The sequence below is a fragment of the Rhamphochromis sp. 'chilingali' genome (genome assembly GCF_963969265.1).
Source record: "Rhamphochromis sp. 'chilingali' genome assembly, chromosome: 12".
Taxonomy (NCBI): Eukaryota; Metazoa; Chordata; class Actinopteri; order Cichliformes; family Cichlidae; genus Rhamphochromis; species Rhamphochromis sp. 'chilingali'.
The window spans coordinates 30,049,113-30,061,721 of record NC_137939.1 but is presented as its reverse complement, the minus strand read 5'-3'; the positions used below and the strand labels follow the sequence as shown (position 1 = coordinate 30,061,721).

Below are 12,609 nucleotides of genomic sequence, written 5' to 3'. Positions count from 1 at the left end.
GCAGGAGGGATGGTTCAGAGATTACAGTGGAGGGAAAGACAAGAAAGGAGCAGAAACACTGCCGGATAAGTGGATGACCGCTGAACGTGTGGCAGGGAAAGCCCTGTGGATTGCTAAATTGCATCTCGCCGCGACTATGACAGTGTGATGATGTTCATGATGATAAAGACAATAAATAGAAATAGAGAAGAAGATTAAAGAGAGCCAAGAACCCCCCTTGTCATTACACCATCTAGGAGCTCTAATTATGCACACCATGGTAACCACCATGCTAACTTGGCCACATGTGCACCCCAGCTCATATGTCTGTTTGGGGCAGGAAAACAACATTCGTACCACCATTACTGTACTTAAACAACATCAACACTGACATCAGCATGTGACATAATGAGTCCAAGTATCATTTGGCAAAAACAAAACACAACCTTGGCAATATGACTGGAGCACATTCATCAGAATCATATTCAATTGGTCAGACGACTTTGTTTTAAGAACAAGGAGGGCATTGATTCACAATTTCAGCCGGTTCCAAGTTCTCCAAAGGTGGCTGCAACTTGAATCTTTACTGGCATGCATACAAATGCATGCTATGTGCAAGACGAGCGATGCGATAGCAATTAATAGATCCATCATAATGCCACAAATCTTCACAGATACATGTGGAAAATGTTAGGGTGAGAGAGTGAGACTGCGCTCGGCGCAAAAGCTGCCTTTCATTCGCACTCCAGCTTTGAGAGAGTACGAACTTGGCAGAGTCTATGAACTGTTATATCGCCTTCCACACATTCTCAAAGCATGTGTGGAAATCAAGAGGGCATCATGTATCTATTCTAGGCCAAGGCTGTGGTATAATAGTCACCATACTCTGTTTGTATACCGTTATATTCATACAGAGTAAAGCAAAATTAATTAAATTTGTTGGCAGTCTGACACCACTCCTACTCTGCTTTTATACATTCAAAGAACGGATTCAGGTTTATGGCTAATTCTTTCTCTCAGGCTTGTCTCAAGGTCTTGGTACAGCAGTAGACCACATCTGTTGGAGGCCCAAAAGCTTTGATATTTAGGAAAGAAAAACAGCAGTGACAAGGTCCAAAAGGAAAAAAGAGAAACACACAAGGGTAGAGAACGAAAAAGAAAGAGATGGAGATCAAACTAGACTGATTGCTATTCCCCTAATGCTCCAATCTGGTGGCTGTTGCTGAATTAAACATATGGTGCGTGCTGTGCCACAGCTGAAAAGATGCCTTCATGTAGAAATGCTGAGACACTTCAACCAGAGGGGCCAACATTCTGTCCGTGCCCCTCCCTGAAATATTGACCATCCTTCTGTGCCTGCAGCTCTGAAAACACTCACCTCAGTAGCTAAGCAGGCCAAGAGCTACTCCTGCTGGGACAAGGAAACACGCCACTGTACATGTGTCTCACATTTTCATTTTGAAAACAACTTTCCAGACACCCTGGATCTCTTCCCAGCCGACAAAGAAAAGATTCACACTTTCATCATGAACGGAAGAGTCAGTAAGGAGTTGGCCAGTGATTACTGAATGATGGCGGAAAGTGCAATCGAGAGATCAGAGAGAATGAGTTGAAGGAATCTCAGTCGCACATGCAGATTATTAGTGAACTTACTATATAATAATTTAAACAGCTCTGTAGATACCCGGGTTAATTAACCTAGCTGATAGAAGTGTAGTTCACGTCAAATTACCTTTTGCTCAATTACGTGTGTGGTCTGATAGTTGAGGATGGGCCGCAGGCCGTGGGAGTCAGCTGCAGCTTTTGGGTCCAAGCTGAAGTTCAAGGCCACATAAATAGAGGAGAGTTTATCTCTGAACTCCTTCTCATCCTACAGTGAGAAAAACACATTTTGTGTCATACCACCGTGCAATTTGGCTGTTCAAAAGTGACACAGAAACACAACTATAAAATGACTACAGCTATTAGTTACACTTCACTTATATGCAGTTTTTCAATAATGATTCTAAGCATTGCACAGGCTTAAATGTCATTTTTTGTTAGAGAAAGAGAGGACTTACTCTTAGGTAGATTCTTTTATGCTGGCACACTCGCTGTCCGTGGTTCAGCCTCACAGTCATCGGGAGCAAAGGCTGCTGGGAATCCAAGAACAGAGCCCTCTTCACTGCACCTTTCTGCTTGTGCTTATGACTATCAAGCTGCACCTCCACCTGGAAATCTGGAACGCATAACACACACAAATGACCATTCATGGTGTGATGAATGTTCTAGAGTCACAAAGTGACAGGTCTGAAAAGGACCTCCGTAAATACTCTGAAATACACACAACATAGTCAATGGCACATAGAGCTGTTGTGTACTGAGGGGGACTAATAAGAGATGATAACTAAGAGGTAACGAGGAAAAATGTTGAGGACAGAAGAGGTTAGATCACTCAAGGTGGATCACAAAGGACATTTGGCATGCTGCACTCCCTTTTTGTCATAACAAAGTCTGAAAATCTGCATTAGCTGCCAAAACACTTTAACCTACAGACTGTTATGGATTTAAAACATTACCACTGGTGGCTATTTGACAGTTTGTAATAAAATGCAGATGTGGAAAATTGGCTCACCTAAGTTCTTTGGAAGGTGTTTCCCATCAGCAGATATGCAGAAACTCAGGTTGACACTGTTTTGGGAAGAAAGGACAAGGACATGATGAGAGAAGCATATCCATTAATGGCAGAGACTCTGTGTAAATACTGTACACATAAGACACCTCAGATGCCCTCCCTTGTTCTCTCGCCTTTTCTCATGGGTGACTTTTTTTGTGTGTGTCAGCTCATTACATGGTTCACATTACAAGGCGTGGAGCACACTGAGCTTTCAGTGAATATTATGACAAAAACCACACATGTTTGGAGATAGGCTGGCATAAAACTACTTTTGCCGGCCAGGCTGATAAATCAGTGTGTCTCCGCTTTCCACCCGCAGCCCTCCCCACACACAAAGAAATAGCAGAGTTAAGAAGGGTGAAATTGAGCAACGACTCAGGTTTCAGTGCTGACCAGTGAGTGGCTGTCTATATAAGCCTGTAGCTCTCTCCCATGACATCAGCCACACAACATGCCGCCGCTGTCCAAGTCTGCAACCCCAAAACCCCCAACCCCTATCACTAGTAACCCCTTGAAAGAGTCACAGAAAAAAAAATAATGCAAAAGAGAAAAGAAAGATGGATGGGCTTTACCGAAAAAAAGCAAAGTAACAGGAAGAGAGGTGAAAAATGAGAGCAAAAGACAGAGAAAGTGCAAAGCCTCCTTTTGAAGAGTAGCAGTAACTTCATATGAATGCTCCTGTGTCTGCCCTTTTCGGCACAACTGTGTGCGCACGCTCACGGGAGTCTACGTGTCCTGATGTTTCCCAGCTGTGTTCCACCACCAAACAATATCTCATTCAAAGCAACTGCAAAAACCTTCCAGCCCCTCCCCTCCCATTATTTCCTCTGCTCTCCTCCCCCCGATCACCAAAATCTCCCCATCACCAGGCAACGTAGCACAATCAAGACATATGTGTATACAACAGTTTCCTTTATGGATCAGCATGTAGAGAAGGGGGGGAAGCTGAAACAGGAGCACAGTGTCAACCGTGTCAAGCAGCAAGCTACCGTGGTCTCCTTCCTCTAGGGTTTTTCTTTTTTTTTGGAGCTGGATACTTTGCACAGTTAGATCAGGCTGAAAACTGCAAACAATGCTTCTATTCAACTTTTTTTCTCTCTCCACTCCACAAAATAAAGTGTGTTATATGAAGACACTCTGAAAATAGGTCAGATAAGAGCAGTCCTCAGAATACCATCACTGTGTAAAGGATATTCTTTATCAAAACTTCCTATTATGATAGAAATGTTTATGCATGGGGGAAATGGGGAAGCCCATGTCTCTGCAGTTGGGTCAAATAAATACCAAAAGTGAAGAGCTGCAGGAAACAGAGTGTTCTGTAATTCTGGACCGTCTGAATACTCACCAGGAAACGGGAATGCTGGAGTTTCCAGTGGTGAGAATGCAGTTCTTCTCCTCAGGATTAATCATGGTGGGGGAAACTGTCAGCGAGGCACTGGTGTTGACTATCGGCCGGGATCTGTAGGCAACAACAAGAATGCTGATTGAAGACACAGTCATCAGATATTACAGTTTCCACTTTAAGTGCTTCATAGATTAGCTTCAGATTTTGGAAACTCTATTTCTATGTCTTTCCTTTTGTTTTGTTCTTACACTATATCTGTAGAGTGACCAAACATTTATCTTGGCACACCAGGCAGACGAACACAGCCATGCTTTTTCCCCCAGACTTAATTTTGGAATTTGACTTTTCGATCAAGCAAAAACATACATAAAAATAAAACATACCTATATAGAATAGCCTTATTAATACCAAAAGCTCCAACAATGAGATCTGAGGAAATTAAGAAAGATAAATTAAACACACACAAAAAATAAATAAATAAACCGTTAATGATGCTCATTACAAATTTCATCCTCACTTACCTGGGTATCCGTTCATGTCCAGGTCCTTAGCACCTCTGAGAGCAAATCCAAAGCTAGCAGGAATAGTCCCTGCAGCCCACTGCCCCCTAATCACCTGAGATGGCTTTTGTCTGAGTCCTTCTGAGTATCCATTGTAAATATAAACCAGTCCCTGCTGATCTTCTCCTCCAAATGGACAGCTGATAGCCACATCTTGCAGGGGGGGAAATTAACTTATATTACCGTTGAGATTTAGAGAAAGAAACTAAAATCCCAGAGCACTTTATTTACAGTTTCAGCTGTTTTTCACTACAAAATTAATATGCATGATTTACTTAAATAGCCTACAGTATGTAGGTTTCCTTGCTCTACAAAGTGTTGCTAATGTTTTGAAATTGCACAAAGAAGCAAAACTTTTTTTCTTTGACATAAGGACACAGGGGTATTTAGAAGTCAACCTATGTGATGATGCTCTGTGTGATCTACATAATCCCCAGTTATGTAGGAATGAAACTTCCGGTCCATTTCTGTGATTAAAGCTAAAACTGAATCCTAGCTGATAAGCTCTCATGTTCATCCTCTTATACCAAGATCACTTAACATACTCATCATTGTATATACTATATCATTTATTGACTATATGCCTTACATTGTGACATAAGCAGCAACACTTAAAGTTCATAACCAATAACTGTTTTATCTTTTAAGCTAAACACTTAGTTACCATCCATAACAGTCTTTAGGTTTAGCATTATTAGTCTTCTAGTTTGGTTCATTCATAAAGTGAAATGTATTGTAGGCTATAAATATTGTTGAAGTCACCAAAGCTATTCGGCTTCATTCTTTAGAGACCATAAGTGGTTCAAGCAAGCACATTTCTACAGAGCGTCATTGTGTTATAGCGTAATCTTCGATATTATAACAAAGCATACAAGCATTCTCAAAGTGTAATGAGAAAAAAGTAGCATCATAATAGATTGTTACTAAATTTCTTTCTTTTAAATTGTCGCCTTATATATCATTTCCCCACATTACCAATTTCTGTCCTACCATATTATAATTCCCTATTCTTACCATTGAAACCATCCAAGTTCAGATCTCCCAAGGGTGCAATGGTGCTGCCAAATCTCCCAAACACCTGAGTGCCTGTTAGAGGTAGGCGGGACTCTAGTTTCAAGGGGCTACGCTGGAGATAAACGTAGACTTGGCCCATCTCTTCCAGGCGTCCATGAGAGCTTCGGACCATGAGCATGGGAGCTCCCACCAGCAGGTCAACCATCCTGCAGACAAAACAGGAACATCACAAAAAAGAAAAAAAAAGATGCACTGAAAAATAAAATAAAGAAAGACAGACAGCTACTACTCACCCATCACTGTTAATGTCAGTTGTGGCCACTGCATACCCAAAATATGAGCCCATCTATTAAAAAAAAAAGAAAAGGTGTTTCCATGACTTTAAACATCACATCAACAGAAGACATGATTACAATTTAAGCAGTCCAAAATCCCAAACCCTCACACTGTTAAACTAAACTTCAGGCGTGTTTTCTCTGTTACTAGAACAAAAAAAAATCATAAAGACTCAAGAAATCACAAAGGCTTGATGGGTTTTACAGGTTGGGTCCAGTGAAGGCCTGTCGGTTCCATTTCTCGTTCAGTTTCTGTCACGATTTTCAGTCTACAAAGCACTGCAAAAGCAGTCTCGCCGTAGTGTATGCAAATTCGCTTGTGATTATATTTGTTCAGCTGAGTCAATCACCAGTGTTGAAATAAGTTGATTGCTTTTCTATTCCTAGAACCATTTGCACAAATTGCGACTGCACTTTCCCCCCCAAGAACTGAGATTTGCAGTATTGTGTTTGCTAGATTTTTGTCTCTATTGTGGTTTGCAGTAGAGGAAATTATTTATGCTTACTATGAATCAGCAAATTAAGAGCTCTCATGGGGAGCTGAGCAATAAAAACACAGAGGAAGTGGAGCATTACAGAACTTTCTGTAGTTGGCTCAGGTGGGAGTTTTTGGACTCACCTGCTCTCCAGTGTACTCAGTCATGTTTGTCAGATCTGTACCGTTCAGAATAGACACCTGCAACACAGCAAGCACATATGGGGAACTTTTATAGGGTCTAATATAAGCACGATCCATGGAAAGGAATTCACTGCAAAAATAATCCCCACTGTGACAATATCGCTAAAGTTGTTTTCTTTCTTGTATCATTCCCAAGTATAAATCCCAGGCTTCCCATTCTAAAAGCGCTTAAATGAAAGCCAAAATGAGAGTGATGATTAAGCGATCTTACCGAACCATAAAGCATGTGTCCTTTTGGAACCCCAGCAACAAAATCTGTGAGACAAAGCAAAGATTTAAAGTGGGAAAAATACGGTTAAAGCCCAGTCAGAGGATAACAGAATTTACTAAAGACATTTCCAGCTCAATAATTATGTAAAATATTGTAAATGATTTATGTTTATCTTACTACAACTATAACATTCATGTTGCTCTGTAAATGTCTTTAAGTGTTTCACTATTTGTCAACCTCACCTAATGCTGGCAGTGTCTGCTACCTGATTTGTTGACTTACCTTCTACCCCATCACCACTAAATTCCCCAGCTGCAACAGAGTAGCCTGTAGGAAACAGAAAAATTAGCTTTCGTGGCAGGTACATGACGACATGTGATTTAGCAAAATTTATAAAGTTTTAATTAGCTTACCTTGATAGCTGTCATCTTTCAAAGAATGGGCCTGTTTGGTCTGGATCTGGCCACTCACCGCCTGAATAAAATAGCCTGGATAGTATGCTCTGATAATGTCCTCCTTAGCTGCAGAGATCACTTGACCTAAAATACGATAAGATAATGATAAGAAAGAAACTTGGAAGGACATACTGAGATTTCTGTGTGTGCGTGTGTGTTTTTTGTTTTTGACTTTTGATTGATGCAGGTCCTACATACCTTGCCAGAAATAACTGCCTGGTCCTCCCAGCACCACTTTGCCATCCTAAAAGAAAAATAACACCTGTGAATTACCTCAGTGGGAAAAAATACAACTATTCAAGAAACCCGTGTTGGTTCACTGACAGAAAATGCACATTTACCTTTGTAAATTCGGCACTGAATCCTCCCTGGCAGTAACCTTGTCCTGATGGACCACTGATTTCTGAAGGACAAAAGGAGCGGTGTATCATGAAGGACTTACTGTCAGAATAAGTGAAGCATCAACAAATGATATCCAGAAACCATCCAGGAAACAACCATTGGTGTTATCCTGATATATTAAAGCATCCATGCCGATAAGATTTGAAGAGAGGTGATGATTACCTGTACGACAAGGAGCATACTCCACAAAGTTGGTGAAGTTTTCGACAGAGAGGTAGCAGCTTCCTGTAGCATCAGAATGGGGAATATCCTCCTTAGTTCTCCATGAGTAAAGTGGGGCACAAGCCTGCAGTTCACAGGAGTGGGAATGACAAGTAAGAAAAGTGGAGGATTAACAGTGTGTTGATGAACAGGGTGAGCCATTAGGTGGGAGATGTTTTTCCAGTTGTGAACCCCCCCCGTTGAACTCAGAATGGGTCTCAAGCTGAGGTCAGTGGAGTGTCTTGTGTGGGGGTAACCATGTAACTCAACCCAGGTCACAAGCCGTACAATCAGACCAAACAACAGGCAGCTAAACTTTGATGTCACATGGTGTATGTGTGTGGCTGTGAGTACAGTGAGTTGAGACTAGGGGTGAAAAGTGGACCTGAATGACAACAACTTAATGGGCAATAATCTAGCCACTTCTCCTAACTTCTAACTAACACAGGATATGTGCAATCACCCAGCCAAGAGAGTGAGTCATCACTCAAGTAAAAAGTTTCTCACAGTCGTATATCAGGCTAGTCTGAAATTCCTGATCTTAACAGCAGAAAGCAACAGCTGAGGTTTTCATCCCTTAAGGAAGATTCTATCATTTTAAATGCATCTCTTTGAAGGCTACCTTACCAGAATTGTGTCACCATGAGACCGGACAGTGGCACCAAACCATTGGTGGGATTTGAAATCAGCTTGGTAATTTGTGTCATTGAGCAAGACATTGCGATCCCCTGGGGAAATAAAGGAAGAGAGAGAGAAAAGAATTTGAGTTATAGCAGCATGATAACACATGCATTCCTTCAGCTGGACCTCAAGCATCATAACGCTGCCTGCCCCTCCCTTCCAGATTCTTGGAAACATCTGTAAAAACTGGCAGACAACATGCATTATGTTACACTTTCTTCATACAGAGATGGTTAGACTTGAAAAGAATGTTATTTCCTACTAGGCCACTGTTCTACAGATAGTAGTTGTGTTAGCTTTTGCCAGGTTTGGACTGGACTGGTGTGGCTTAACCCTGCTGACCCTTTGCCCTGTTTGACCACCTGGACAGTATCACTGATCTCCCACTTTAGTGCTCTGACAGCAGCAGGTGATGCGACAGATGGTCTGGGGAGTCCAGTTTAAACACAACTTTATTGGAAAACAGATGCTACATCTGTGCTGCAATAAAGAACGAAATCTGAACTAATTGATTATGCAAGGAAGACACATACCGCTCATATGAGTGTAGGAGCTGACATCTGTAAGGGGAAGTGCGTATAAGATCAGCCATTCCACGAGTCCTTCACTCATAATCCCCATTCACTCAGACTTCTGCAACCACAGGTGTCTTTCTAAAGAACAGAGCTAGTGTCTGTCAGACAGAACTGGGAGATACCGGGAAAGATCAAGACCCATGTGGATGTGAGGAAGGAATTGTGTATTATATTCACTCTGTCCATGCCTGTCTTCCTCTAGTCTTTCTTTCAAGCCAACTAGGCAGCCTGGAGCTGAGGATGAAGGCCTGCACCATGTCTTTGTGGAAACAGCAAAGGGGCTGGGGTCCAAGGAAAACACACTCTGGCCTCACTTCCTCACAGCAGCTTCTCACTCATCTCTATTTAGGCACCCACTTCACTCTCCCCTTCTCTGTTGTCAGTTTCAACATTATCACTATTTTCCTATTCATTTTTCTTTCACTATCTCACCACAAGGCTCCTCAACTGCACAGCCCCTTCTCCCATCTGTTTCCAGGGAGTGATGCCTCCCATCACCCAAGCAGTAAGCAGAGAGAATATAGTTTTATAATAACCCAAATATATTTCTGTTTAATCTCCATCTCTGGGGCTTTCGTGCTAACAGTATTCATCATGGGCGAGCAGCAGGCTGCTATGATTCAAGTGTTCAAAAGAGTGATAAGAAGTGCTTTTGCTGCATGGGCAAAACCCCAACCAGTACTTCAAACAGCTCCTTGTTGCTTTAACTAATCTGCCTTAGCTGCATGGTATGTTTTTTTTTTTTTAACATTTTCATAACAGAAGGGTTTGTTTGGTCAAGGCAAATGCTAATCGGCCAGGTGAAGTTTAAGACTGACCAACATCTGTGTTGGTTTGCGTTAACTTCCCAAGATAACCAAGAGTAGCATTCAAAAAGGTGGTCTTGTAATTCATACTGTCTAACTATGCTCAGGTTATCTTGCAGGGTGACAGAAAGGAAGCACCTCATAGTAAGGACCCAAACAAGGTTAGCAAAGTCTTTATGTGGTAGCCATGGCTCTGTGTCACTATAATGAATGATGAAAAGCTCTTTTTGTTGTCTGTGAGGCGACGGAAGGCAGCCAGCTGTAATCATGTGGAATTCCTTTAAGATGAAAATAGAGGAGATTCACAGGGGAGATAAAGGGAAATCCAGAGAAGGACCCACAACAAGATGTGATCCGACCAAAGTCCCCCTGGGAGGCTTGATAGCACGGTGTGCTGATGTGATGTGGTGCCAGTCTCTCCAGGGAGCAGAGGGGCAGTGAAGGTCTGGAGTGCATACAGACTCACTGTCTACTTTGAACTGTGGGTGAGTGGAGAGCCATTAGTGTGGTCAGACCCTCTCGTTTTAAGTGTGTAAGTGTTTTGCTGTGTGTCAGTGAGGTAGAAGACAAATGGCCAAATTCACTCATCACATCAGCTGCCCCTGTGGGAGTACTGACAGCAGGAGACGAGAGGGGGACAGAAGAGAGCTGGTCTCTGGTTTCTTGGCCTTTCCTCTTTTCTCTCGTTCCCTGCCTCCCATCCTGTATGTGTCCTCTCAAATAGACAGGCTCTTATCTCAGTGGCAGAGGATGTGGATAGGAGGGAGTCTCTGGCCACTTTGACCCAATTAGTTAGGCTAATTAAGAGGTTCTGTGGCCTCTGGGTCAGAGCTCAAAAACACCAAGAAACAGGCGACCTCTGACACCACTTTGTTTCAAGAATATACAAGACACTCTAGAGCCATTTTCTTTATTATTCATACTGAATAAATTGGGGGAAAAGAAAAAAAAATCACTAAATGTCTTTTTTTATTGCACTAGTCTTTACTATCATGATTGGCAAAGAAAATACAGGCAAAGCTGCAGTAAATGAATTGCAGCAGTAAATGTCATTCATGTAACAGCTGCTTGTCATAGCCATATTTGCATGCAGATGTTCATGGACTAAGCGTTCCTCCACAGCACTGCAGTTTTACTCTGATCCAGATGTGAGAGCTGGCACTGGCACTCTAATCTGCTCTTTCAAAGCATTTTCAAAATATGAAGGACTCTGGCAGCCCAGGAGACTAACCTTGACCGTGAGGGCTCATTGAATGTGCATGATATCACTCCGCGTGGCCTTTAGCCAGCATCCATGGCTGCACGACACATTTTATGTTGCAAGAAAAGCAGTGCTAAAATAGTGGAGCAAAGGGTACCAAGCAGTGGCGTCCAATAGGGGGGAAAGGGGCTTGTGAAACATGCAGTGGAATATTTCTCCACTTTGTCAATTAGGGAGAATAAATTTAAGTTGGATTTCCCAGGAAAGAAGCCAGAAGTGATGGGATCCTCCTACATGTATGAGTCATACTGTTTGTGTGTTTGTATAGGAGTATGTCTTTGCTACATCATTTATAATTTGACCTGCTCATTCTTCACTTCGCCGTGGATCCATTGTGCAAAACAGGGCTTGTGGGCACTCTGTCAACATACTGAAACATGAATCCACTCTTAAGACAACCTCACACGCTTCCTCGTGTTCTTCTAAACCACTTTACTTGATTTTGACTCAACTGGAGCCTCTTTGTTAAGACTAGTAGTGTCTACCTCACCTGTCATACAAACAGGATATTTCTTTGTCCGACCTATTTGTTTATTGGTTGCTTATCTCCGTATACCTCCCGAGGCCAGGCAACACGAACATGATCTGGAGGAAGGAAGTAGTACCCTTCAAGAACTCTTTGACACCTCATTATCTTTTTATCCCTGAAGAGAAGACAAACAGGAAAAAAGGAACACCCAAAGTCCAGGAACTAATGTAGCCAACAACCACTCAATGGAGTAAAACAATGATTCCTTTTACAGAAAGAAAATGCTCTGATTGCCTCCAAAAAATGGGCAGAGAAACAACAATACTGAATAGTTTAAGAGCAAACAATATGTCCCAACAAACAGGTTAAAGGAAAAAGAGAGTGTAGTTGCATTGCACAGATAACAGGCAGGATTGTGCAAATAACCTTCTATGAAGTAAAAAGCTCCTTTTTTTCTTTCATTTCTAACTCTGCATTATGTCAGTGAGAAACAGCTCCAGCTTTGAGCCTGAAAACACAGCACATCTTCTGATCAAACCTCATGGTTGAACAGAAGAAATTTGACATAAAGGGAGGGAGAAGGCAGAAGAAAATTGTTTGTTTCAGAGAGTGGATGAACTGATTTGCAGCATCAAGGCCCCGTGGAGAAGGATTTCTTTTGAATTGCAAAGCTAGAAAAGAGCATAAAACTTCTTTGGTGCTAATGAAGCCCAGAGTGTAAATATCAGTCATAAGACTTACCTTCAAGGTCAAATTTGATGGCGTGGCAGTCGGTTTGGCTGGAGCTCCATGGACAGTAGAATACAGACCCTCCCTCTGTAACGTTGAACTGCTTTGTTCTAGCCTTGGGGGCTCCAACCAGCACACTTGCACTGCAAAGAAAAGACAGACAGGGTGGGTGACTAACAGATAACCAAGCATTTTTAAACGTACATTTTTTTAATCAAACCACGGTTTGTAGCTCAAAAGTCATTTCACAC

At 42.0% G+C, this 12,609-nt stretch overlaps 1 protein-coding gene across 1 annotated transcript in view; it reads right to left on the bottom strand.

Annotated features, from left to right (window-relative positions):
• itga5 (integrin, alpha 5 (fibronectin receptor, alpha polypeptide)) overlaps positions 1-12,609 on the bottom strand; it is a 35,308-nt gene that overhangs the window by 10,887 nt on the left and 11,812 nt on the right. The window contains exons 2-18 of the mRNA XM_080898790.1: positions 12,371-12,501; positions 8,465-8,565; positions 7,799-7,922; positions 7,576-7,637; positions 7,433-7,478; positions 7,193-7,318; positions 7,062-7,106; positions 6,780-6,823; positions 6,509-6,565; positions 5,848-5,900; positions 5,555-5,760; positions 4,502-4,693; positions 4,364-4,409; positions 3,981-4,094; positions 2,594-2,649; positions 2,040-2,197; positions 1,712-1,849 (exon numbers count right to left, since the gene is read on the bottom strand). Coding sequence (XP_080754916.1) covers positions 1,712-1,849; positions 2,040-2,197; positions 2,594-2,649; positions 3,981-4,094; positions 4,364-4,409; positions 4,502-4,693; positions 5,555-5,760; positions 5,848-5,900; positions 6,509-6,565; positions 6,780-6,823; positions 7,062-7,106; positions 7,193-7,318; positions 7,433-7,478; positions 7,576-7,637; positions 7,799-7,922; positions 8,465-8,565; positions 12,371-12,501 — 1,699 coding nt within the window. The remainder of the gene's footprint in view (positions 1-1,711; positions 1,850-2,039; positions 2,198-2,593; positions 2,650-3,980; positions 4,095-4,363; positions 4,410-4,501; positions 4,694-5,554; positions 5,761-5,847; positions 5,901-6,508; positions 6,566-6,779; positions 6,824-7,061; positions 7,107-7,192; positions 7,319-7,432; positions 7,479-7,575; positions 7,638-7,798; positions 7,923-8,464; positions 8,566-12,370; positions 12,502-12,609) is intronic.